We start from the raw sequence: 27,074 nt of genomic DNA, 5'->3' as shown, positions 1-27,074 counted from the left end.
ATTATGGGTCTCACTGAAGCTTTGTAAAGAATTTGTAGTTATTATTGAGGGTGGAAATAATTTCTAGTTCCGAAGAGGAAGGTCAGTCATAGAGATAAAACCTTTATGTTGATGTGTGTTTACCAGCAGAGATCTTTAGTAATGGTGAGGACAATGTTTGAAACACTTGTGAGGGTTCTACTTGGGTGGCAGTAGGGGTGAGTTATGACAAGGTTTTCTTTATATCCAGTGACTGTTTCTTTTTTGCTGTAGAAGGGTGGGGTACATGATTGGTTCTCTGTCTTGAGATCTGTAATCACAAGTCAGTGAAGGCCTTTAGGTTGTGTGTGTGGAGGATGCTTAGGTGGGCAAGAGTAGGGAGGAATGAAGGACGGTGTCATTTGTATAGGAGTGAGCCCTTTTGGAAGGGATAGCAAGTAAAGGAGAAGGATGTAGCCTGACAGGAAACCATAAGGGATTTTCTTGTGAAAAATGGCCAAAAGCTTTGTTGATGTCGAGGAGGCATTGAAGGAAGGATTTGGCTTTCATCAGATTTCTTGATGCCCTCTTTGAAAAGTGGTAGAAAGGAAACTTCTATAGAATTGATTGGGACCCTTTTAGCAAGAGACCAAAAGGATCAGCTGTAGTTCAGGAGGTGGGAGAATATGTGTGCTGTGTGATGTATTGAGATAGCTATTTATTTAGATGAAGATTTTGCAGGAGTTGTAGTGCTGGGTAAGAGATCCCCTGACTGTAGGGGGTTGGGGTGATTCTTCTTCAAGCATTGTTGGTTGTTTTTGCTTCTGCACATTAACCTGCTTGTTTGTTACTTCTAATAAAGCACCTATCTGTATGGTGACGATTTCATCATCATTGACAGACATAACCCCATTCCTCATATGAAGTAACTGATTTGTCTGTCTATCTGTGTGTCTGTCTGTCTGTCTGTCTGTCTATCTACCTACCCACCCACGAGCACACACACACACACACACACACACACACACACTATTTACATGTAATCTGTGACTACTTTTAACAATGGACGAGGGCCTATGAGTTTGTATTATGATCTGATGTATAAAATGTATTTTATAATTTTCTCAGTCAGTCTTCTGATAGCTTGTGGGGGGTTTCTGTAGTTGATTCAGCCAACATAGTTCTGAATTCACCATGGGCCAGACACAGCCCATGTGGCCTACATCTGGCCTGTAGGCTACAGATTGTTCAACACTTTAGTGGCATATAATAAAAACTAGTGTAAAACCATTACATAACATTAGATTTAAACAAAATAAGGGAAGAAAAATAAAATAGAAGCTCACTTAATGTTCAATGAATTCTTTCTTCCAAAATAAATTTGACCATTTAAAGAGACTCTTGTGTTCTTCAAAATTAAAAACATTCAGCTTCCTTTTCTGTTTATTCAGGAAATTATTTACTTCTAAAATAATTTTCAAATTCTATATTGAATTTCGGCTTCAAAATCATGTTAGACCCATTTGTATGCAGGTTTCTTTTTTTTTTTCTTTTTTGTTTCCACTAATAAATTAGTCTCCTTAATTCACCGAGACTCACTTAGAAGCATTGTTCTCCCCAGCATTGGCGCTTGATGGATGTTTACAGTAGCACTTATCAGTGGCAGAAATTCTTTACATTGGACCCTCTCACTTCTCTCTCCACTAATTACACACACACATACCCTCCCTCTCTGAAATTATTAACATGTCTTGAGAAGGATCGTTGGTACTCTTATACAAGCCATTCCTCTAAATCTGTTAGTTAATCTCTTTTGAATTTTTCTTTATCAATAGTGGCTCTGTATGAAGAATGAATTTACGACCTATATGGAAGTAATCTATTTCTCAGTGAATGACCTGTATGGAAGTACCCTCTTTATCAATGAATCCAAGGTGCTTGATGAAAGTACCTTGTCTGACAGTGAATTCGTGACCTACACTGTGGTTACTCCCTCAGTCAGTGAATTTGAGGCCTATATGGAAATACTCTATCAATGAATAGAGAGAGAGAGAGAGAGAGATTTCTTTTGTGCTCTGTGTGTTTTATATCTTGTGATAAATTAGAAGAGATTAAGTAGATTTGAGGATTGGTGGAATACATTAACTTTTCTAGGCTAACTGTAACAGGAAGCAATTTTGGTGACATGTTGATGTGGGGTGGGGGTCGGATGTGTTAAATGGTGGCAGTCTAAAGCAACTGTAATTTTTTCTTTTTGCTGTGAACAAATAAGGCAGTACAAATAAATATACACACATTTAAATGCTACAGTTAAACTGTGTGTATATAATGAATTTTTAATTCACTATATTGTTGAAATACTCTAAGCATAATAGATTAAATAGACATTAATATATAATGCTAATAAGAATTAGTTTCAAAACCTCCACTGTAATTATTGCTAATTATGCAGTGAAGCCCCTGTGTGTTTATTATTGTAAAAATTATAGAACTTAATGTTTAGTCAAGTTCACACTGTGGTTCATATCAATCTTAGTTGGAGGTTTTCGATTTTGTAGTTTAAATCTCGAGTTAAATAGTGTAGTCTAACTTAATTTAATTTTCCAATGCTTTTATATTCTTATACTTGTTTCAGTTAATTGACTGTGGCCATGCTGGAGCACCGCCTTTAGCCGAACAAATTGCCCCCCAGGACTTATTCTTTGTAAGCCTAGTACTTATTCTATCGGTCTCTTTTGGCGAACCACTAAGTTACGGGGACATAAGCACACCAGAGATGGTGGTGGTGGTGTGTGTGGGGAGGGACAAACACACACACACACACACACACACACACACACACACACACACACATGATGGGCTTCTTTCAGTTTCTGTCTACCAAATCCACTCACAAGGCTTTGATCGACCCGAAGCTATAGTAGAAGACACTTGCCCAAGGTGCCACGCAGTGGGACTGAACCCGGAACCATGTGGTTGGTAAGCAAGCTACTTACCACACAGTCACTCCTACGCCTATATTGTTAAAATTATTAATAGGTAAACTAAGAAACAAAGCAATGAGCCCACTCTGGTGCGATGTATGGTAGGGCCAGATGAAGTGTATCTACCCCTAATAAGGAGTTACTCTCAGGGACTACAATTTCACTGCCTGTCAAAAGTTTATTGTCTAATGATGATATGGTTCTCCAGATGAAGCTGGAAGAGAGAAAAAGTATGAAAATTTTGAAACTGTTTCAGTTGTGACTTATAATGCTATTGATTTGTGAGGAGAGCAAATGTCTGTTTCCTAAGATGAGTAATTAAAAATATTGTGACTGTTGGTTCACCTGATTAACCTCCTCAGCTGTCAGCATAACTTCTTGCATATCAATTAGTCCTGCTCAGTGTCTGATGTAAGAAGGAGTCCCACGTCTTTCACCGTCATCACACCAGGAATCTTGTGAAAAACTTCTGATAAAGTGATGTCAAGTGCTTCAGAGTAGAATATGAGTAAAACAAATATTCACTGACTGAAATTCTATCCCTTTCGAAGTGGATTCATGTCATGGCTGTTTTTATTTTGTATTATTTTACAGTTTGAGACTGAATTAAAAAAATGTTTTGTTTCTTAGTTTTTAGAAGTGTTAACCTCATTCCCTTTTGTCATAAAAACCCCCAAACAAAACACTCCAATCAACTTCTACCATCTTCAGTTGTCTTCATTTGGTTACAGTCATTCACTGTAATGACCCTAATATAACACAGTGTTTATACTCAGTGTGTTCCACAATGAATTATTTCAGTGAAATCGGTCAAATTAAAAAAGAAAAAGAAAAAAAAAAACTGGCAGAATTTTCTGTTTATGATACCAAAAGAAATAGATTTATAAATCTTATCTCAAAACTTTATTGAAAATTTTCAACATAGGCGCAGGAGTGACTGTGTCGTAAGTAGCTTGCTTACCAACCACATGGTTCTCGGTTCAGTCCCACTGCGTGGCACCTTGGGCAAGTGTCTTCTACTATAGCCTCGGGCTGACCAAAGCCTTGTGAGTGGATTTGGTAGATGGAAACTGAAAGAAGCTCATCGTATATATGTATATATATATATATATGTATTTGTGTGTCTGTGTTTGTCCCCCCAACATCACTTGACAACTGGTGTTGGTGTGTTTACGTTCACCGTAACTTAGCGGTTTGGCAAAAGAGACCGAAAGAATAAGTACTAGGCTTACAAAAAATAAGTCCTGAGGTCGATTTGCTTGACTAAAGGCGGTGCTCCAGCATGGCCACATTCAAATGACTGAAACAAGTAAAAGAGTAAAAGAGTATCTGAATGTGCTGAGTGCAGTTTGATGAAGATGGTAGAATCTCTCTAAGAGTTCAGAGAAGCTGTTGTAGTAGTAATACAATGTGCAAAGTGAGGCGACCATTTTGTTAGTATTTGTCCTTTTAGCTGTGGCTGAAGATGCAGAATAGTTATTTGTACTCTTTTACAGTCTATGATAACTGCCTTGTTATAGAAATGTTATTTTATTTTGACTCGGCACAGCCTGTTTTTTTTCCTTTTTAACTATTTTGGGAGTTTACAGCCCCACCTGAGGGAGGAGGCCAAGTTGATTACATGCACCTCAGTATATTACAGATATTTGTTTCATTGATACGAATTAGGAGGGAAGTAAGTAGGCATAAAGACCATCTTTTAATTAGCTGCTACGCAATTGCAAGTATTGAGTACTTTTCTCTTTCCAAACTGTATCCCTAATATGACAGTCAGATATTTATTTTATCAAAGGCCCAAATTTTTTTTTCTATAAGCATAGCCATGGCTGCATGGTTAAGGAGCTCTCTTTGCAACCACATGGTTTCTAGTTCAATCCCATGACATGACACCTTGGACAAGTGTCTTCTATTATAGCCTCTGGCCAACCAAAGCCTTTTGAGTGAATTTGGTCAATAAAAACTGTGTGGAAGCTTGTCATTTATTTGTGTGTGCCTTTGTACCTGTGTTTGCCAACTGCTTCATAACCAGTGTTTTTTTGTTTACATCCTCCTTAACTTAATGATTTGGCAACAGAGACTGATAGAATAAGTACTGGGGTTGATGTGTTCAGCTAAAGCCCTTCAAGGTGGTGCTCCAGCATGGCTGCAATCTGATGACTGAAACAAGTGGAAGATAGAAGATATAAGACTCACTCAGAACCTCCTGAATTTCTCAGAAGTAGACTATTAACCAGGTCACTTGGCTGTGGATCATATCAAGTCTCCTACCACTGCTGCCGCCACCACCACCACCACCACTTCCCAACACATAAAACATAAATGGGTGATAGATTTGGAGTGCACTTGTCTACTGTTTATTTATGAACATGAAACAAATAACTCTAATCCTACTGCCTCTCTTAATATTTCTGTACTTAAGAGAAATAAGCAGCTTGGAATGAATTCCACACTCTTGGCATTTTGATTGTTATGATTATTAATTATGAGTAATTTAGTGTAGAAGCTGGAGAAGATATTAGCAGCAAGAGCCTCTCAACAGAAAATCTCTAGTTTTCTGATGTTAATAGAAATGGAGAGGCTAATGGTCATGTTGTATTTTGTTTTAAGCTATTTTGGTCTGAGCTAAAACTTTCAAGTGAAATGACAGCCAATGGGTCTGCAGTTTATTAACAACTGCAAAGTGCAGGTGTGGTTGCAGGGTTAAGTAACTTGCTTCACAACCACATGGTTTCTAGTTCAGTACTTATGTGACTAGATTTGGTTAGTAGAAACTGAAAGAAGCTTGTCATGCTTGTGAGTGTTTCGATCTTTTCCCAAGTACTGTTGAGCTACAAGTGGTAACTGTGTTGCAATTTCTCATGCCAGTGCTGTCTGACTGACATCTGTGCTGGTGGCACATAAAGAGCACCATTTGAGCGTTGGGTCTTATGGAGGCAGTGACAGGTGACCAAGACCTTTGGCGATATACCATGCTTGTGTAGATCTGTGAGATTGTAGTCGTGGCTGATGCTGGCATCAGGTTATTGGTATCCGTTCCAATGTCACTTAAAAGACACCCGCTACACTCTTGGAGTGGTTGGCATTAGGAAGGGCATCCAGCCGTAGAAACATTGCCAAATCAGATCGGAACCTGGTGCAGCCCCCATCCCTCCCCCGGCTTACCAGTTTACAGTCAAACCATCCAACCCATGCCAGCATGGACAACGGACATTAAATGATGATCTGTGTACTCTTGTACAGAATGTGGTCTGTATGTGTTGAGTGACTTAACCAGGCTGAAATACACTGCCTTTGTTTCAAGTAATTTTGAAAATCATGAAGAATTTAATAAAATAACTCTCATTATTAAGCTGGAGTTTGGAACATAGCATGAAATTTTGATAGGTTTTAAATTTATATATATATATATATATATATATATATATATATATGTGATGAACCCTTTAGCATTTAAACTGGCCACATCTGGTCAAAATGTTCTACCTGTTCTATATTTGAAACAGCTAGATTTGGCCTCTTGCACCTACCCTACAATGTCATTCGAAATCTCAGAGCTATGAGATAATCCATGATTAATTCAAAGCAATGTGAATAAATAAGCATCACATTTGACAGAATAATCTGAATGCTAAAGGGTTAATAAAGATCCTGTATGTGGTTGATCAACCTGCTAGATATAACAGCTGCATTACCCTCATATCACACCAAAACCATCTTAAAGACTATGAAATGATGTGATGGTCATGACTGGAACGCCTTTGATCAAAAGACTGCTTAATCAGGATTGACTTAGAGCTAAACAAAACCAACCTTTTGGTCTCAATACAATTAAACACTGTTAATATACTGTGACTTTACCATTCTCCAACAAAAAAAATGGCCTCTTGTGTGCTTATGTGAGAAGAGATACCTGTTCAAGGCTGACATCTTAACTGTAGGTCTATATCATCTCTTGCTGTTCAGGTAAATTGATAGCAGCAGTGTACTTCAGCCAAAGCCAGTGTATTTAAAAATACTATATTGATACTAGTTCAAGAACCACCACCACCACCACCACCACCACCACCACCACTGCATGCTTTCCTCTTAGAAGTTGGTCTCTATTGATTGTGCGTACTTTTGCAAATTCTAACTCCTGTGTGTGTGTGTGTGAAACAGAAACCTCTTGTCACCTTTTTTTTTGTTGTTTTTGTTGGTTCCTTTGGTGTTACCATCAAAGGCTTCATCTTTATGCAGTGTGTCAGTGCCAAGTTTGGCACATCTTGGTGCCATTCCACTCCTATTGACTGTGACCAAAACCACTACTCATTTTCACTGCTATCCACCATCACTACCACCACCATGTTCTCATGTTTCTCCTCCTTCCCTTGCTCATTTCTTGATCTCTATCATCCTCCCTGTTCCCCATTACTCTCTCTCTCTCTCTCTTTGATATTCCCTCTTCTATCTCTGTATCTCCTCCTATCATGTTACATGTACTCTACTAAGTCCACCAACAACCACCATGTCACTGTCTGTCATCTCCATTCTCTCTCTCTCTCTCTCTCTCTCTCTCTCAGCCCCCACACATGCACACACACACTTTATTTGTGGGTTAACAAGGCTACCATTAGTTTCATGCTGAGAGAAATCTTTCAACAATTACCTCGCCTGCTACTTGGAATGTTGGTCCCCATCCCTGTCTGAGATGAAATAACAACTTCCTTCACATAAAAATACACAATATTAGCATGTGGTGTGTGATATATATATCTTCATTCTCTATCACTCTGGTACTTTTCTCTCTTCAATCCACTCATTCTTCTAGTCCTCACCAGAGTGATAGGAAGAGGATGCTAAAGGAGAAAGGGTGATAGTCTGCTACAGGATGGTTGTTGTTAAATTGAATAGCAACTAAAGGAGTTTTCCTCAGGTTAAGACAACTTGTCCAGTGTTGCTGCTGTGATAAAATCCACCCAGTCCACTCTGTAAAGTGGTTGGTGTTAAGAAGTGGGTGCATCCAGAAACAGTGTGCTTGGAGTTTACCATCATTCTGCACAACTTTATTGCTTATGTTCTCTCTCCCTTCTGGGTGTACCCATATATAATATGTATATTGTCATTGTTTAATGTCTGCTTTCCATGCTGGCTTGGGTTGGATGGTTTGACTGAGGGCTGGCAAGCCAGAAGGCTGCACAAGGCTCTAATCTGATTTGGCAAAATTTCTACAGCTGGATGCCCTTCCTAGCGTCAACCACTCTGAGAGTATAGTGGGTACTTTTTACGTGTGTATATATATGTTTGTGTATATTGTCTGTATGATTTGTTCATTTTTGTCTGTTTTTCCTTGCCAGTATGGTTTACATAAATACTTATTATTGTGGCTTTTTCTTACAGCCAGATGCTCTTCCTGTCACTAACCCTTACTGACCTGCTTTTCTGTCAAGGGATTTTAATTTCACACTTTGAAAGTGTAGAGAAATTGGATGACCTATTGATAGGGAAATGACTAAAAATTCCTCAAGATGGTGCCCCAGCGTGGCTGTAGTCAAATGATGAAACAAGTAAAATAATAATAAACCCCCTCCTAATAATTGCAGGGGTTGCCTAGATGCACAGTCCATCAATCTTCTGTCTCTCTCACTCTTGTTGTTTCCTGTGTACAGTTTGTTGTTCTCAGGTCAGCTGTGACCACATCTTTATAGGTTATCTTTGATCTACCTCCTTATTATGAACCGTGTTCAAACTCAATTTAAAGATACTTTTTTCTGGCCACACTCTATTGCACTAAAACTTCACTGTCACATTGCTAATTTCTGTGATGTTGTGAGTCAGCCATGTTTATCATTGACACTGGGATTGCAGAAGTTTCCTTTCAACTTTCAAGTTCTTTGCCACCCTTTTTTCTCTCTTCTTCACTCTCAGAGAGCAAGCCCTCACTTTAAATTCTACACTCCTCACATTTGAACTTAGTCATACTCACTCTGGGACGACTGTTGCTGACTCATGAGTTTTCTTAGATTTTAGACTTTTTTTTTACTAAGTGCACACACACACACACACACACACACACATATTTTTTTTTTTTAATAGTGGATCTTAAAGTACATCACAAAGCTATGTACTCTGTGTTGTAAGATTATTTCATGTTCTCTCAAAAGTTTATAAGATTCTTATGTCAACAATATATATATGTGTGTGTGTGTGTGTGTGTATACATATATATGTGTATATAATTTGTCTTATAAGGTGCAGGTGTGGCTGTGTGGTAAGTAGCTTGCTTCCCATCACATGGTTCTGGGTTCAGTCCCATTGTGTGGTACTTTGGGCAAGTGTCTTCTACTGTAACTTTGGGCCAACCAAAACCTTGTGAGTGGGTATAGTATATATATATATATATGTGTATGTTTGTGTGTTTATCACCCACCACCAATTGGTAACTGGTGTTGGTTTGTTTATGTCCCCATAACTTATCTTAGACCTTCTTGAAGAATTTTTGCTGAACAAATCAACTCCAGTACTTTTTTGTTAAGCCTGGCTTCTATTGGTCTCTTTGTTTGAACAAAATTTTCCATTGTGTTTTAATATTCATTTATACACATGCGTGTGTGTATATATATGGTGTGTGTGTGTGTGTGTGTGTGTGTGTGTGTGTGTGTGTGTGTGTGTGTGTGTGTGTGTGGATTGAAAAGTTGTTTTCTGATATAGTGTGAGTGATTTTCAGTTTAAATAAAATTTTTAAGACTTTTTGTGCATTTCAGTTTTTTTTTTTCCTTAAAACTGTTTTTTTTTTAAAAATATTTTCTTTTTCTTATTTTCTAGGAAAGAGTACATGCTAAAGATCCCCCTAATGTCTACCTTAACAAACTCCGAACTTACTTGGATCCACGTGCCAGTCGGAATCACAGAGTTCGAACACTATATGTAAGTAGTTTAAAAACCAATCAAAGTTGCATCAAAAATGGTTGACTTTTCTTTTTTCAGGAAAAAGGTTCAAAATATTTTCTAATCCTTTACAACTGAAAACCTGGGTAGGGTACCCAACATGTTAATTACTCTCATTAGATTACAAACACAGCAAAATTGTTCACCTCAGTGGTTCTCAACTGGGGTCCATATAAGATTTTTGGGATTCCACACAAGCAAAATATTGAATTAGGGACCCACAGTAGTATATCAAGAGTCCATGAAAAAAATTTTGTTTTAGATGTATTCATTGCAAGAAACAGCTAGGTTTTAATGCGTGAAAATCAAAATAGGAATTTTGAAAGAAGTATCTATAAAACAGGTTTTTAAACATCAGATGGCTTTGGGGGTCCACCAGAGCTAAATAGTAATCAAGTGGGGTCCAGAGGTAGAAAAAAAAAAAGAAATGGTTGGAAACCACTACTCAAAATGATCGCATCTGAATGAAAGATAAAGTCATTATGACCAGAATGCCTTTAATCACAGGTCTACTGGATCAGAACTGACTTTTGGTTAAAAAACACCTATTTCCACCTTCACAATATGAATGCATTAAAAAGCTGTTTTTCTTTTCTTTTACTGATACAACTATTATGCCTTGTCTTTCTCTGAACTTTGCTAACTCTGTGTTATCTCCATCTAAACCTATTTATTACATTACTTTTTCTTGTTCTCATAATCTTCCCTGACTCGTGTTTATCATTTCACAATAGCCACCCTAACTCTCTCTATCTCTCTCTCTCTTTCTCTCTCTCTCTCTCATGCCATTTCTCCAAATATATTAATATTCAACAATCCATATAAACATTTTTCTCTCGTTTACTTCCGTGTTCCTTTCTGTCGAAAGGCTTGAAACATAAAAGACTTTCTCATTTCCTGAGCGTTAAACTAATACATCTGTTTGTTGTTTACACACCCATCTTCATCTTTTGTATTTTTGTAAATTCTCACCATATAAAATGTTGGTTTTCTAACTTCTATCAACCTCTAATCAAAGATCAGGAGCATATTCCCTTCCTCCAGAACAATTTTATTATATGGAATAAAAGACTATGGATGCTGTATGTCTTCTAATCGTTGTTTTCCAGTTGGATTCCATTTTCAGTGTATGTGTGTCTTCATCATTTGCTAATGTGTAACAATTCAAACTGCCTAAAACCTCTCTGTCCTCCCAATTCTCAAGTTTCAAGATGGGAGCTGACTGAGTTGTTTGGAAGAAACTTGTTGCTATTTAGCTCCCGGTCAGACCTCACTGGGCAAACCTATGATAAATGTTTTAGGCCTTCCTGTTTAAAGCTGCTACAATGTAATTTGAGAGAGATTAAACTGCTAGTTCTAGTAGGTCAAACATACCTAGTCCTTTATTGGCTTGTAAGATGTAGTGTGTGAGGCTAAGTGTAACTACTTGATCCCTTCTAAACCAGCAAGGGGACACATACACTGGGTAGCCTCAACTGGAGCCCATATGGCCTTTGGGGTCCATATCAGGTTTTGTTGTTAAAATTTATCTCCGATAAATTGGTTATACTTCTAAAAAACATAAAATGTTTAAAGAATTTTTTATACAATTTCTAATAATATTTAATTATAAAAATACGATAGGGTCTTTTAAACATTGATGCTGGTACATTATTTACATTATTTACATTTGTTGGATATTTGTCCTCATCTTTGTTGTTAACACAATGTTTTGGCTGAGATACACCCCAGCCTTCATCAGGTGTCTTGGGGGAAATTTCGAACCTGGGTTCTCATTCCTAAAGTATTTTTCTATGTTATTATTATCATTATTATTCAGGTCACTGCCTGAAATTGAACTCGCTCTTGACCACTATGCCATATGCCCATGGGCTCCTAACCCCAAGATTCTGAGTTCAATTCCAGGCAGTGACCTGAATAATAATAATAATAATAATAATAATGGTGTACGGAAAACACTTGGCGAGAAATGGAAGAAAATTTGAAGAAAGAAGAAAAATAACAACATAATAATAATATCAAAAGATACCTTAGGAATGAGAACCCAGGTTCGAAATTTCCCCAAGACACCTGATGAAGGCTGGAGGGTATATCGGCCAAAATGTTGTGTTAACAACAAACAAGATGAGGACAAATATCTGTCAAATGTAAATAATTCCTCATCTCTTAAATATAAAACTGTATTGATGCTGGTGTCACATAACTTGCATCTGTGCTGGTGGCACGTAAAAAGCACCTTTCAAGCATTGGACTTCATGGGGGTAAAGCGACTGATGCTGGTGGTGCATGAAAAGCTCCTTTCAAGTGTTGGGCTTCATGGAGGCAATGACCAAGACCTTTGGCATTATGTCATGCTTGAGAAGACCCATCAAACTAAGTAAAATTGCAGTCATGGCAGATACTGGTTTCACGCAAATGGCACCAGTACCGGTGGCACATAAAAGCACCCATTGCACTCTTGGAGTCATTGGTGTTAGGAAGGGCATCCAGCTGTTGAAACAATGCTAAATCAGACTGGATGACAGACTTCACTCAGTGAAATATACCATGTCCTTTATTCATGAAATTTACCAGGTTTCTCATTAGACCCCTAAAAACAAGGGGAAGATAATTGTTTCCTTGAAAGTGGTATTTCCTTTCCATAGATTCCTTATCTCTTCTCATTTCCCCCATAATCTGTTTTAATCACTTCTAATTCCACCCTATCCCTGGTGTTCTAATTACACACAGCCGTCTTATGTCAAATTCACTTTGGTCAGCTGTTTTTACACTTTCAGATTAGAACTAATAAATTTTCAGCTTTTTTTTTTGTTGTTGCAAAGAGTTTTATGTTTCTCTCTCACTCTCTCTCCCCTTTTTATTGTTTGTTTGTTTTTCATTGTTTTCTCCTATATAATTTAATGTTATCAAAATTTGTTACATCACAGCATGGCTGTGTGGCTAAGAAACTTGCAACCTTGTTTTGGGTTCAGTTCCACTGCATGGCACCTTAGGCAGGTGTCTTCTTCTTTAGTCCCTGAGCCAACCAAAGTGAATTTGGTAGACAGAAACTGTTTGGGAGTCTGTTTTGTGTGTATAGCGTGTGTTTGTCTCCCACTCTCCATCTGACAACTGGTGTTGGTTTGTTTATGTCCTATTCTAATAGTTCAACAAAAGAGACTGATAGAATTGACTGATAGAATTGATAGAATAAGTACCAAACTAAAAAAAAACAAAAAAACCATAAATCCTGGTGTTGATTTGTTTGACTAAACCCTCTAAGGTGGTGCCCCATTCTGGCCAGGGCCCAGGGTTCTGGTTAATTATAGATTTAGAGTTTCCTAGTTTGTGACTGTGTGTTCTTCAGAACCAGCAGGACATTCTCAGTGCAGTCTCTTGACTCTTGATGCCATCACTTACAGAATTTCTCTTCACTCAAGAGCAAAAAGTGCTATGATTCTTCACCTGTATCTTTGACTGTATGGTTCTTCAAGTGATTCAAATCATTTTTGACTGTCCATGTAGATCTGTGTAGGGTTGTGTGTACGGATATATGTCCATGTGTATGTATGTATGTGTACGCGCACACACACACACACACACACACACACACACACACACACACACACACACACACACACACACACACACACACACACACACACACACACACACACACACACACACACACACACACACACACACACACACACACACACACACACACACACACACACACACACACACACACACACACACACACACACACACACACACACACACACACACACACACACACACACACACACACACACACACACACACACACACACACACACTGAAATTGCAGTTGTGGCAAATACCAGTGTCATGTAAATGGCACCCGTGCTGGTGGCATGTAAAAGCACCCATCACATTCTTGGAGTGGTTGGCGTTAGGAAGGGCATCCAGCTGTAGAACCCATGCCAAATCAGACTGGACTCTGGTGCAGTGCTCCAGCTTGCCAGTCCTGGTCAAACTGTCCAACCCATGCCAGCATGGACAACGAATGCTAAATGATGATGATACACGTGCACATACACACATACACACCATTTAACGTCCATTTTCCATGCTGGTATGGGTTGGATGGTTTGACAGGAGCTGGCAAGGCTGGAGAGCTGCACCAGGCTCCAATTATCTGTTATGGCACAGTTTCTACAGCTGGATGCCCTTCCTAATGCCAACCACTTTATAGAGTGGACTGGGTGCTTTCTATGTGGCACCAGCATGGATACTCTATATGTGGCACCAACCCAGATGCTTCTTACATGATGCCAGCATGGGTGCTTTTCAGGTGACACCAGCATGGGAGCTTTTTACATGGCATCAGCATACGTGTGTGTGTGTGTGTGTATCCACAGATTTATTTATCCTGTATTTGATGGCATATAATGTGCACATTTCCACTCAAAACCTTATTTAAAAAAATATTGCCCCGAGACCCAAATGTAAAGTTACTTTAAATATTACATACTTTAATGCTTTAAAGATTTTGTTCCTGAATATGTGCTGCTGAAATTGGGGTGCGTCTAATTGACCATGCGTCTTTTATGCCATTAAATACACTATGTAATACATATATGCGTGTGTGTGTGTGTGTGTGTTTATATAGTTTTGTTTAATGTGTGTTTTTCCTAGCTAACATAGCCTAGACAGGAGGTAATTGAAGCAAGATTTTTACGCCTAGATGCTCTTCCTCTCCATCTTTCACACACACACACCCACACACAGACGTGTGTGTGTGTGTGTGTGTGTTCATTGATAGTCTGGACCTGACTGTTTTAGCAAAAATGGTGGGTATTTTCTATTTGCCATGTCAGTTGTTCCCATTACGTGTTGGTGACATAAGTTATTTGTTTACTGTAGAATGAAACTCCGTCTCACATTGTCTTCTCTCTTTCCCCTCCACATTTACTCTTTGCTCTAATTATACAAATTGTTTTTGTTTCTCAGTATCTGCTGTTCTCCATTTAAAAGCAATGGTGTTTCCAACTAGTGTGATGTGTTTAACTCTTTTGATACCAACCTGTCCATGTTCCATGATACTGACTTCCTGTTTTTTAAACACTATATAAATTAAAACTACTAGAATTATATTTTATGTTCCAAACAGCAGTTTAATAATGACCAAGTTATTTTACTAAATTTTACATTATTTTCAAAATGAATTCCAACAGAAATATGGTAACCAAAAGTTCATGTGAATGAGGGTAGATTGACATAATTGGTTGGGAATTGAATAAAATATCTTGCTTTTTAGTTAGGTCTTCTAATACTCTAATTCTAATCTCTTAGCAGAGTTGGTTTTTGTCTTTCATCCTTTCCTAGTCATGAAAATAAAGTACAAGTGAAGTACTCGGTCAATATGTTTAGCTGCTCCAAATCTGGGTAACTTCATGTCTTTGCTAGAAATTCTACATTTTTGTTTTATTTGATTTTAAGCATTATGTCATTACCTCTTCTCCACCTAAAAACCCACACCCTGAATATTTTAAGAATGAAGCCTCATAGCTGTAGGGAAGCATGTGCTGTGATGTTCATGCTTTCCCTAAAGGAGTTAACGACTAATGTGAAGTGGTTCCAAGTGGTGTCATTAACACAAACGAATGAAATTTTTCATAGCCAGAACTATTGGATTGCCATGCGTGTATAAGTGGCTACGTGTCTGTGTGTATATACGAGAAAGGGAGTATGGTGTCATGTATGTGACTCATTTTAAAACTAGTAGTCATTCTTCTGAATTGGCTGGTTAATTATTTACTGCTGTATCAAGTAGTGTCCCGCAGTAAATGTCTGGGATAGGCTATCCAATTGGTGTCACAGAATCTAAAACAACAGCAAATATAATTATAATTTAAAAGTTAGTATTGGTAATTTTAAATTTAGAATCATCTGTTTTATAGCATCTATTAGATATTTGTAACACTAACAATAACTTATCTTCTCTCTCTGAGGCACCATGCTCTTGATGAAAGCTGTTAATGCGGTTGTCTAAAAGAAAATGTGTTGCTGCAATAGAAGGAAAAATCATTAACTCTTAGTTTTGATAATTAAAATAACATTTGTTACAAATACTGGATTATTAAATATTCCTGTAAATGTCAGAATTGGTCATTGGACAAATATGTGTTGCAAGTATTTAGCTGCATCCCTTTATATTCTGCATTCAGATCTTGCTGTTGTTCACTTGTTTACTTTCCAAGGTTGATAAAACATCAGGCAAAATATTTTGGTGAATTAAATCAACTCTAGCCTTTCCCACCAAAATATGGAACCAATATTAGACATGGTTGTTGTTATATTGTAGCAAGAAATCTTGTTCTTGTAATGGTAAAGGCACTAATGTACCACATCTACTCGCGGTGGCATTCACTTGGGGTGGATTCTGCTGGCTCCAACCGAGTTCACCACATCCTTCATGAATGCTGACCACATCTGATGGCCAGCCACAGTTGAGACTGTAATGGATGCCTACTCCCAGTTCCACTGATGAAGACTATAGTTATGGGGCCTAATTGTCCATCCCTGACAACCTTTACTGTTACCAACCACATCTTCAGTTGTCCTCCAGCTTGTTTGCATCAGCCTAGGAAGGGAGCTGGGTTGGCCATCTTGCAAACAAATTCCCCCAGAGGCTGATGGAGTGTATGGCCAAGCCATCTTAGATATCTTTTGAGTAGAGCTTGTTGCAGAGAGCTGATGCAGCAGTGTTGTCATATTTCAGGGTTCAAAATGAAGGCCCTAATGTAATAAGAATTATAAGGTCCTCAACTAAATGCTTGTTATTGATAAAGTAGCGATGTTGTTCTTGTTATTGTTGTAGTAATGATGTGGCAAGAATTATAAAGTGTCACTGTATTTAGTTTTGTCTCGTTTCCTTCTCAGCTCAGATTCTGTTGAGCCTTCTTTGCTTTCATCATTCCTGTGTTGATCAAATAAGTGTAGACAAATACAGGCTTCAACTCAACTGGCTCCCAACCCTTGTCCACAAATATTTCTCACTCTGCAGCAAAGTTAGTAATTATATGTAAGAAACCCTTAATTTTTGTTGTTTTTATTGATATTGCTTTTCATCCTTTCAGGGATCAATAAAACCAGATTAGTCAATTCTGGGGCTGGTTTAATTATTTGATAGAACCCTTTCCCCAGATTTTCTCATGTACCTTTGTTAGAAAACCATTATTATTTTATTAAGTTTTATAAACTTCATTTCTGGCATTAATCCATCCAAGCTTTTAATTTTGAATGATGCGTTTCATTGTCGACTAATGACACGACTGACTGACTTGTTGTATTTGAATGACTACTAAAGGGCTACAGACAGTGTGCAGTGAAAATATTCTTCTCAGAAGCCACTATAAAGATAGCTTTGTAGTTTAGGGTTATATATCTAAGGTGTATATGGTACATAGCTTATATATGAGATGGAAATAAAAGCACAGTTTCAATTCAGGAGAACGTATTTAGCTTAAAACAGGACGTTCAATCATTAAGTGTTGGTTTGTGTAAATGTTTTTGATTGCATTTACACTTTGAATTGGCACAGACCACAGGTAGGAAATGTCTTGTGTTCATGCTGTTTACTTTTTGTGTCACCATTATGGTTGATGAAATAATTACTTATGATATAGGCTCAGGCATGGTTGTGTGGTCATAGATGTTTGCTTCTCAACTGCATGGTTCTGGGCAAGTGTCTTCTACTATAGCCTTGGGCCGACCAAAGCCTGGTGAGTGGAATTGATACATGGAAACTGAAAGCCTATCATATGTATGTCTTTGTGTTCATGTTTGTCATTTGACAACTAGTGTTGGTGTGTATATATGTAATTTAGTGGTTTGGCAAAGGAGACCAAAAAAATAAATACCAGGCTTAAAAAATAAGCTCTGAGGTTGATTTAACTAAATGCTCTTTAAGGCAGTGCCCCAGCATGGCCGCTAATGACTGAAGCAAGTAAAAGCTATAAAGATAATATACAAGATTTAGGCAAGTGTTTACTCCATCTTTTATTATTATTGCTTCAAACTGTCTCCTCTTTCTGTTGTTACAGCCTCTGCTCCTCAGAGTTGGTTGCTCTCATGCTACCAAACTCAGACATTCCTGACCCTCTTGTCTTTCTGATCATATCATGTTTAACCCCTCATTAATCACTCTACCCTGTCTTTTCTTCCCAGAACACCAATCCTCTGAGCTTCCTCCTAATTCATGTCTGATGTTGACTTACAAAGGTTCAAGGGGAATAATATTCTTTTCTACTTTAGGCACAAGGCCCGAAATTTTTGGGGAGGGTCCAATCGATAAGATCAACCCCAGTACGCAACTGGTACTTAATTTATTGACCCTAAAAGAATGAAAGCAAAGTCAACCTTGGCGGAATTTGAACTCAGAATGTAAAGACAGACAAAATACTGCCAAGCATTTTTCCCGGCGTGCTAATGTTTCCGCCAGCTCAACATCTTACAAGAGGAATAATATTACTAGAGGAATGTTAATGGCATCAATCACACTGGCTTTAGAGGGACTGCAAAGGCCATGAGCACAACACCTTCCTTCAGATTCAACCTAGTAAATAAAATAAAACAAATTCTCTCATATGTTTGACTTTTGTGAAAGTTTGTCTACCATATAGAAATGATTAATGTAATTAACTGATTTAATTACCAAGAATATGGTAGAACGAAATCAATAATACAATAATACTTACAATGGTTACAGTTCTCTGGGTTTACTAGTATGGCATCCAACTGTAGAAACCTTGCCAGATCTGATTGGAGCCTGGTACAGCCTTCTGGCTTGCCAGTCCTCAGTCAAACCGTCCAACCCATGGAAAGCAGACGTTGAATGATGATGATTATATTGATATAGTGAGTCACTATACTTGGCAATCTTCCATCCATGACCTACCCAGTTAAATCCATCAGAAGTTTTATTGGGTTCTTTTCCTGTTTTCATTGACCTTTCTGCAGGCGAGGGTTTTGTGGTCATACAATTCCGGTCTAAATGTTTGTTCATCTTGTCAAACCCTTTGCTTCTCCTGTGTATCACATCTGATGCGCAGGACATATTTCCCTGACATCCATTTATTATATATGATGCACATTTTCAATTTATTTCAACTACCAGAGTAACTTGGGACTTATGAAAGGAAATCTTTATATTACTCAAAACATTTGAAACCAGGGCCAACTGAAAGTCTGAAAACAAACATGGACATTTAAGACAAACTTATGAAAATACTTTGGACAGATAAATGGATAAAGATTAGAGTGTTTATCAATTTATCTTGGCTTGATCTTTAATAATCTACCATCAAATATTGTGATGTTATTTCATTACACTAATATCATTCATTAATGTTTCTTTTATGTGGCTGAAAAATTAAATAAATAAATAAAAAATGCCTTGTTGTTTGTGTGTGTGCTGGTGTCTATGTTAGCTTTGGTCATTTGCCTTTGCGAACTGTTTCATTGCAGCCAATAGTTTACCTGGATCTTCCAGGTATGTGCATCTGGTTACTGGTCAGTAGACTGTTGATGGGATTGCTGCTGTTCTGCTTCTGGGTTACAACCCATCTTCTTGTTGTTCGCGTAAACTTCAACATTCTGGTAGGTGCTCAATCCAGTCCTGCGTAGTCACTAAGTCCTCCCCTAATCTAGTCGTTTATATAGAGCCATCACAGTGTTTCTGCATGACCTACCTCTTGTTTCTCTCTTCGTTGCTGTGACATTTTACAAATAAAAACTTCAAAAAATATTGAGCTTGCATTTTGTAATATTTAGGATCTCTCTCTCTTTCTCTCCTCTTCCCTCTCTATCTCTATCTCTATTTTCTCTGTCTCTGCCCTGTTTGTGTGTGATGGTGTTGTGTGTATGTACTTGTTTTTAATAAACATACAACTTAACCCCAATGTGATAAGTAAACAAAATGACCACACCGTGGATTTCATCTCTCTGTGGACAGAAAAAAGGATCAATCTGACTAGTTTCGAGTGCTATTATACCTTCATCAGAAAACCAATAAACCATTGTCATTGTATGGAAGAATTAATAGGTTCCTATAGCTCTTGTATACAATTTCAGACTCATAAAATGTGTGGTGTATGCATTTTGTCTTCTTTTTCACTGCCAAGTGTTTATTTAAAAATAACTATTACAAATTATCAAAAACCTGGTATACATTAGGGATGACTGAATGCACTTACACCTGCAACCACACAAGCATGTGTGGTTGTGATGCTACATTCTTTGAATACCTGGTGTATCATTTGATAAGCTCTCTCCATTACTTTGCGGTTTGTAGTAGTGCCATTGGTTGAATAGAATCTTTAGTAAATGGATCTGTTAATCATTAACTCATCAGTGACGGAGAAAGTCAAGAACAGTTATAAAAACAAACTTCTTTCACTTGCTTTAGGCGCCAGACTGTGGCCATGCTGGGGCACCGCCTTGAAGAATTTTAGTTAAACAAATCGACCCCAGGACTTATTTTTTGTGAAACTTGGTACTTATTCTGTTGGTCTTTTTTGGTGAACTACTAAGTCACAAGGATGTAAGCACAACACCTGTTGCCAAGCAGTGGTGGGACGATGGGCTTCTTTCAATTTCTCTTTGCCAAATTCAATTGTAAAGCTTTGGTTGTCCCAAGGTGCCATACTGTGGGATTGAATCTGGAACCATGTGATTGGGATATTATCAACAATTTGCACTGGGAAAACCTTGGAGTACAAATGATGTTATTGGTTGAGAAATCAATAAATAACAAGGCATTGATTGTAATTTTTCTGAGTTCCTTAAGACAATCTGATCTCTCCACAATGAATTTCTTGGTTTTGTATTGTCTTCTTTGATTGTATTGTTTACTTTTTATGAATTTGCAAATGTCTATAGAATATCTTCAAGGAGGCAAAGCAATCGGTTCTGCATTTGGGGTTAAATAAATGGTGTAACATGGTGGATAGGGTGGAATCTTGAGGCAAGCCTAATTTGACATGCACCGAAGAATATTGAGACCATGAAATTCTGTCCAAGGATAACATCCGGCCTGAGACTGTAGGAACAGGCAGTGGCAGATGTTGGTACATTTTCAGCCTATTAGATGCCAGCTTCTCATATTCCGAACTCTGCTTCTGACTGGTTTAATGAGTAAAACATTCTGCTAAAACTGTCAGTGCCTCCACTGTTGACTAAAGATTTCATTGATTGATTGTTAATCACAATGAGTGTTGAAAACACAATGGGTGTTCCAATGAGACTGAAAATGTAAAAGTTAAAGAAAATAATGTATTGGAGATTGTATCAGGACCTAGTTTATAACGAGACCCCGTTTGGTTTATAATATGATTTACACACCTGAGGAAAATGTTTTCTTTTTGAAAATTCTTGCAAGATATGACATTTCTTGCTAGACTCGCCCCCTCCTCAACTACAAAAACAATAACAGATCTGTGTACTAATGTATTTATTCAATGATTGATGCTACAGTTGTATGTTGAGTTGAAATGCAAGAGAGAGAGAGCATTTGCTCATAGTGTGATCCGTCAATTATTAAAGAGAGAGAGAGTGTGTGTAATCTCCCCTTTCCCATATACATGTAGAACCTTTGTCTTTTGTTTTTGCAGTGTATTTTGGTCCCTAATATATATTTTTACAGTAGCTTAGTTCTTGCAGGATTTGGTTTGTTCATTCAATATCTCAGTGGTTTTCTCCATATCTACCAAATAACCTATTCTCTCAACATCTAACAAATACTCTAAATATAACAAAATGGTTTTATAAAAATTTGTGTTTTGCATTTTCATTTCATGGTTACATGATGCTTCTAAATAAATGTCTTAATTTGATGAGAATTTCTTCTCAGACCTACAATAGTTGACAAGAGTTAATTTCTCTGCTGAAAAGAACTTTGTTTGATCTGACCAATTTACAATAATCATTTAATACTTTCAGGTGTAGTTCAGTTATACAGGTGGCACAAATTGTAATTTTGCATTGTTTTTCTCTTCCTTAATATTCTTAACTGTATGTAATACTTGTAGGGATGAAGTTAAACTGAAAAGGGCAGGCTAGGAGGTGGGGTTAATTCAGTTCATACATAGCTTGAAGAGTTTGTTTGTGTTTTTAGCAGGAAACAAGGAATTGAAGCTAAGTAGTGAAGCAATCATCAGACTGAAAAATTGTTGTTGCACTGTTACCATTAGTTAAACTAATCTATCAATTTGGTCGTTTCGGTTGTTCACATAATTTTCATAATCTCAACCAAAGTATATCCGCTGTTTACAGCAGTTACAGTTCATTATATGTCTCATTACTTGATTATACACTTCATTCTCAGTACCAACTTCAATATTTACACATGTAAATTAATATATATATATATAAACACACACACACACACACATCTGGTTGGCATGTGAAGCAGCATTTGTGAAATAAACTTTTCAATCGATTTAAATATCTTTTGAGACCTGTTTGATCTGTAAAAAGACCGAAAACGAGAGTTTTTCTCTTTGATGCATCCTGGTGAAAATGGGCTTTTTTTTTTTTTTTTTTACAGGTTAATTATGTCCAGAATGTATTTAAATTGATTGAAAAGTTTATTTCACAATATTACTTAACATGTCAACCTTGTATTTTGACCTAGCAAGCTGTTTGCTGCTTCTGTTTCAATATGTTTTAATTAACAACAATTTGGGAATTGCAATAAAATGCAAAAAGGTAACATGAGTATCTGTCAACTGCCACTAGAAGGTATGTGTTTCAAAATACTGTCTGGTTGCCAAAAAAGTCCAATTCCATAACCTGAGTACCTTATATAGAATGTGTAGGATTATAAGATTTAGATTGGGATTTGGAACACTATCAGTTATGAACATTCTTTGTGGAAAACAAAAGATTTTTTATATTCAGGAATGGCAGTAATCTATTTACACTTACAAGATAACAATTATTGTGAATCTATTGAAAAAAAATCTGGTTGAGCAGAGCAGCAGATCTGAATTATGGAATTTGCATATATTTCCTCTTTTTTAAGTCAGTAGAAAATATCAAAATTATACAGAGGAAATCTCATTTGCCATCTGTACTATTTTGTCATAAGACTTATCAAAAAAAAAAAAAAAAAAAAAACCCAGACACTTTCTTGGAATTTAATGAGGACAAAATGTCTACCTAGAAAGTAATGTCTTCATTTCCGTTAATACTCAACTCCTTCTTCAATAGGATAAAGCCATTCACTTTTGGACAAGGTGCAGCTTGTGTCTTACGCATCAGTCACAGCTGTAAATGAGATGCAGTTGTGAGTAACACAGAGGCAGACATTTTGATGTCAGTTTTTGATATTTTTTGAAAGCAGTAACTGCTTTTCAGACATTGGAAGAAGTTGGACTATTAAGGATTTTGTTTAATTAGAAAAATGTGCTACCCATTTGCTGTAATAAACTAACACCTTAATGAATATCGTCCATTTCCTTTTTTGCAGAGGAAACTTTAAGGTATTTAAGAAGCAACAACTAATCTGGAGCAAGTATTTTTAATGCCATAACCAAGAAAATTGATGTGTGTTTTACCATAAACTCATTTTTACTAGAAAGACAAGTAACAAGATCTTGGACATGACAGAAATGCCTGAAGATTTATTTCTTCATCTTCTGTGAAGTTAGCACATACAGATGTCATCTATATATGATGAGCAGGTAGATTCAAGATTATTCTGTGAGGTAAATTAACCAATCACTTGTTGAAAGCCTACTCCAATGTCTGTAAGACTAAATGGTAAAAAAGAGGTCTTATATACTGATGCAATTGTTCCAAGATGTGGATAGTAATTTGAGGATAGTCTTTGATTGCCAATGGTAGTTAATACATACATTTCACCAATTCTGCACAGAAATACCAACTGTGATAAAGTTATCAGTACAGTCATTGTCAACTAAAATTTGTATTAATTGATTGTTAATTGATTGTTAATTACAATGTTAATGAGTGCACAGAACAAATGATATTCCAATAAAGCTGAAAATAACCTAAAGTTGGTATTGGAGATTGGTTTATTGCCATTTTTTATAATGGCATCCTGTAGGTTTATTACATGAATTTCACATTTAGGAAACAAGAAATCATTTCTTCTTCCACTTGTGACACGTCTGTTCCTGGACATTTTCAACAATCATCTTTATACTCTTCACAAAAAATAAATGAAAATAAAAAAAACAATTCTGAAAAGCAACAGATAAATTAGCTTTTTGTTCCATGTCCTTTTTCGTAACCGTAGTAAACCTTACTAGGATATCCTGATAATAAATGCTAACATCCAATAGAGCTAAGTCTAATTCTCTGACTTGTGACATAGCAGTTTTCATGTCCAATGTTTCATTTTCAAGTAGTTTGAATCTTTATATCGTTTAAGTGAAGCTGCATGAGTAAGTGGTTTGGGCATTTGTCTTGTGATTGTAAAGTTGTGGGTTTGATACCCAGCAGTGCGTTGTGTCCTTATTCAAGTAAATCATCCAAGAAGTGATAGAGCAAGGCACTTCAGGCCACTCAGCCGGCAAAAATGAGTTGTACATGTAATTCAAAGGGACGGCCCTGTCACATTCTGTGTCCTGCTGAATCTCCCTGAGAACAATAAAGTGGGGCCACATGTCTGTGGAGTGCTCAGCCACTTGCTCGTCAATTTTGTGAGTAGGCTGTTCTGTTGATCAGATCAACTGGAACCCTCGTCATCTTAACCAACAGAGTGCCACTAGTTATTCAGAACTAACAGCATCCATTTTGAATCTTTCATATACGTTTCAAACAACACTACATGGGAGTTATATTCCTTAGCTATGAGTTTTAAGGCTCGAAGACATTAATTTGGAGGTTCTCTTAGCTATTGTTTTTAAGATACAAATTTATGTCATCTCTGGTTTCATATAGCTATCCTTTAGGCAGTTTATTGTGTCCTTGTAATTATCGAAGTTTATGGGAATGTGTAAGCCATCAAGGTCAGAAATACTGGCAAGAAAATTTTCAAATGTATGAGGAAGGGCTTCCATTTGTTCGAAAGCATGCCAAAGCTGACATTGGTGACCAATGCCATTCTCAGGCAAGTCAGATCCTGTCAAATCATCTAACCTATACCGCCATGGAAGATGGACATTAAATGATGATATGTAACAAGTGTTTGAATTCCAAAGAGGCTGCCACAGATTGTGAAGGAATTGTGTAGACTCATGTAGGGCCATAGCCCTGTTCTTGTTTAATTTGATGAATGAACTGTTATAAAGAAATCATAAGGAATCTGTATACTATTAACTTTATTCAATGAATAATGCTACAGTTTAACATTCGGCTTGAGCAAGGAAGAGCACATGGCCTTCACGTGATACAGCAATTATTGAAAAAATATAGAATGACAATTTCAATAATTAAAAACTAATTTTATCTTTGCCATTTCTTATTCCAACTTGTAATTTTATCTTTGACAGTTTTTATCATCTTTCGTTGAAAACACTTCCATCATTTAACTTTTTCACAGACTAAGTAATGGTTCCTTAGTCTTCTACTTAGTCTAAATAAATAAATGCACCACATTTTTTTCTTCTTCTTGATAATGAACAATTGGTCCTCTGATTCCTTCCATCCAGTAGTGCATTCTAAAGAAGGTCACACACCATATATGTAAATGGTTTTAATGCATTGAAATAGAATTACAACATACCATAAATATTCTTTGGGATTGCCACATTTCAAAAAAATACCTCAGTCACTTTGATTGTATTTCATTAAATGAGAAAAGTGAATACTACTCTGGCTCACAGAATAGAAATATATTGGAAGTTTAATGATGAATCTACTCTAATTATTTATTTACTTATCATCCTTGGTCTTTCTTTGTCTTTGTAAACTCTATGCATTATTCTGCTGGTGCTTCTTTCTTTCAGTACCATCTTTTTGCTATCTTAGATCTATTTTTTTTCCATCTCAGTTTTCTCACCAATTCATAATGAGTGATCCAAGTAAAATTTATTCTGGCTACTTTGTAGAAGCAGTCTGTCCACTTGACAAACATGGCTATGTAATCCACAAAGAAGACAGCTGTATGTGATGTTTTTCATTTGGTATGGAACACATAACAAACCTGCAGTATTTAACTAATTCTTGACAAAGATGAATATATAATCCTCTCTTTGTCCTTATATGTAAAAAAAAAAACACTTAAGGGTCAGTGCTTATCTCTGTTTTGAAGTGGATAAATCTTGTCCTGGGTAGGATAGACAACACTCTCAGATGATCTTGTGTCTTTTCTCAGCATTTTGGTCAACAATGAAGAATAAAGCGTTGTACCCCCAAAATACCAGCTCCAGCTTTGAAATCATGTCCAAAGAGCGAATAGTCTAAAATATTATCTGCTTTGTCATCAAATTTCCATAAGACCTTAGTCTCCATACATCTATATCACTTCCAAAAAAAAGATGGCATTCTAAAGACCAGGTTTCCTATTTGGCATTTGAAAGCATTTTAGGCTTGATCCATTGTTAATTCCTGGTGAAGCTCAAGAAAGACTTATAATGGAGGGCCTCTAACATCTCTGGGAAGTTGCAGCAGGTTCAACACACAAATGGCCATATGGCTGATGGGCAAAGTCTCATCAAAACACTACAGCCATTAACTCGCATGTGATCTCTATCATATCTCATCATAATCACGTCTCCCCCTCTGCATTAATATCTCTACCTAAAGATACCTGACTCTGTGTACTTGTTTCTCTTCTCCCTATTGTGTCTGACCTCCCAGATGCTACATAATCCCACACTAATTGCTATTGCCAAGAATTCTTCTTTAGTACTGTGACCCCCTGAAATTCCTTCTTTTCTTATATTTTCCCTACAGATATTGACCCACAATAGCACCGAACTGAACATCAGCTACGATGATTTAACCAATCAGAAATGTCAGAGGTGAATTCCATCAACCTCTTGCTAATAATTAAAACTAAATTGGTAATGTTTTTATGATTAATGGGAAAATAATTTATCTCCTATTTCTGGGTACTTTGTGTCCTTTTTGTAATGAGCTCATCAAAAATCACTACTCCTACCCAAGCCATCTTCTTCATACCCTAACTGATTTAACCCCTCGATCCCAAGTTATCTAGATTCTATCTTCATACTGTCTACTCTTAAATACTAACAAGCAATATTTTTATGT

At 37.0% G+C, this 27,074-nt stretch overlaps 1 protein-coding gene across 5 annotated transcripts in view; it reads left to right on the top strand.

Annotated features, from left to right (window-relative positions):
* Positions 1-27,074, top strand: part of LOC106868205 (formin-like protein) — a 175,524-nt gene that overhangs the window by 69,534 nt on the left and 78,916 nt on the right. For all 5 annotated transcript variants that reach the window (XR_016243369.1, XM_089358488.1, XM_089358487.1 and 2 more), the window contains exon 3: positions 9,744-9,845. Coding sequence is in view for 4 of the 5 variants with exons in the window: in XM_089358488.1 (XP_089214614.1) it covers positions 9,744-9,845 (102 nt within the window). In the remaining variant the exon portion in view is untranslated. The remainder of the gene's footprint in view (positions 1-9,743; positions 9,846-27,074) is intronic.

Source organism: Octopus bimaculoides, chromosome 10 (genome assembly GCF_046866305.1).
Source record: "Octopus bimaculoides isolate indiv1 chromosome 10, ASM4686630v1, whole genome shotgun sequence".
Taxonomy (NCBI): Eukaryota; Metazoa; Mollusca; class Cephalopoda; order Octopoda; family Octopodidae; genus Octopus; species Octopus bimaculoides.
This window is presented reverse-complemented; position numbering and strand designations above follow the sequence as displayed.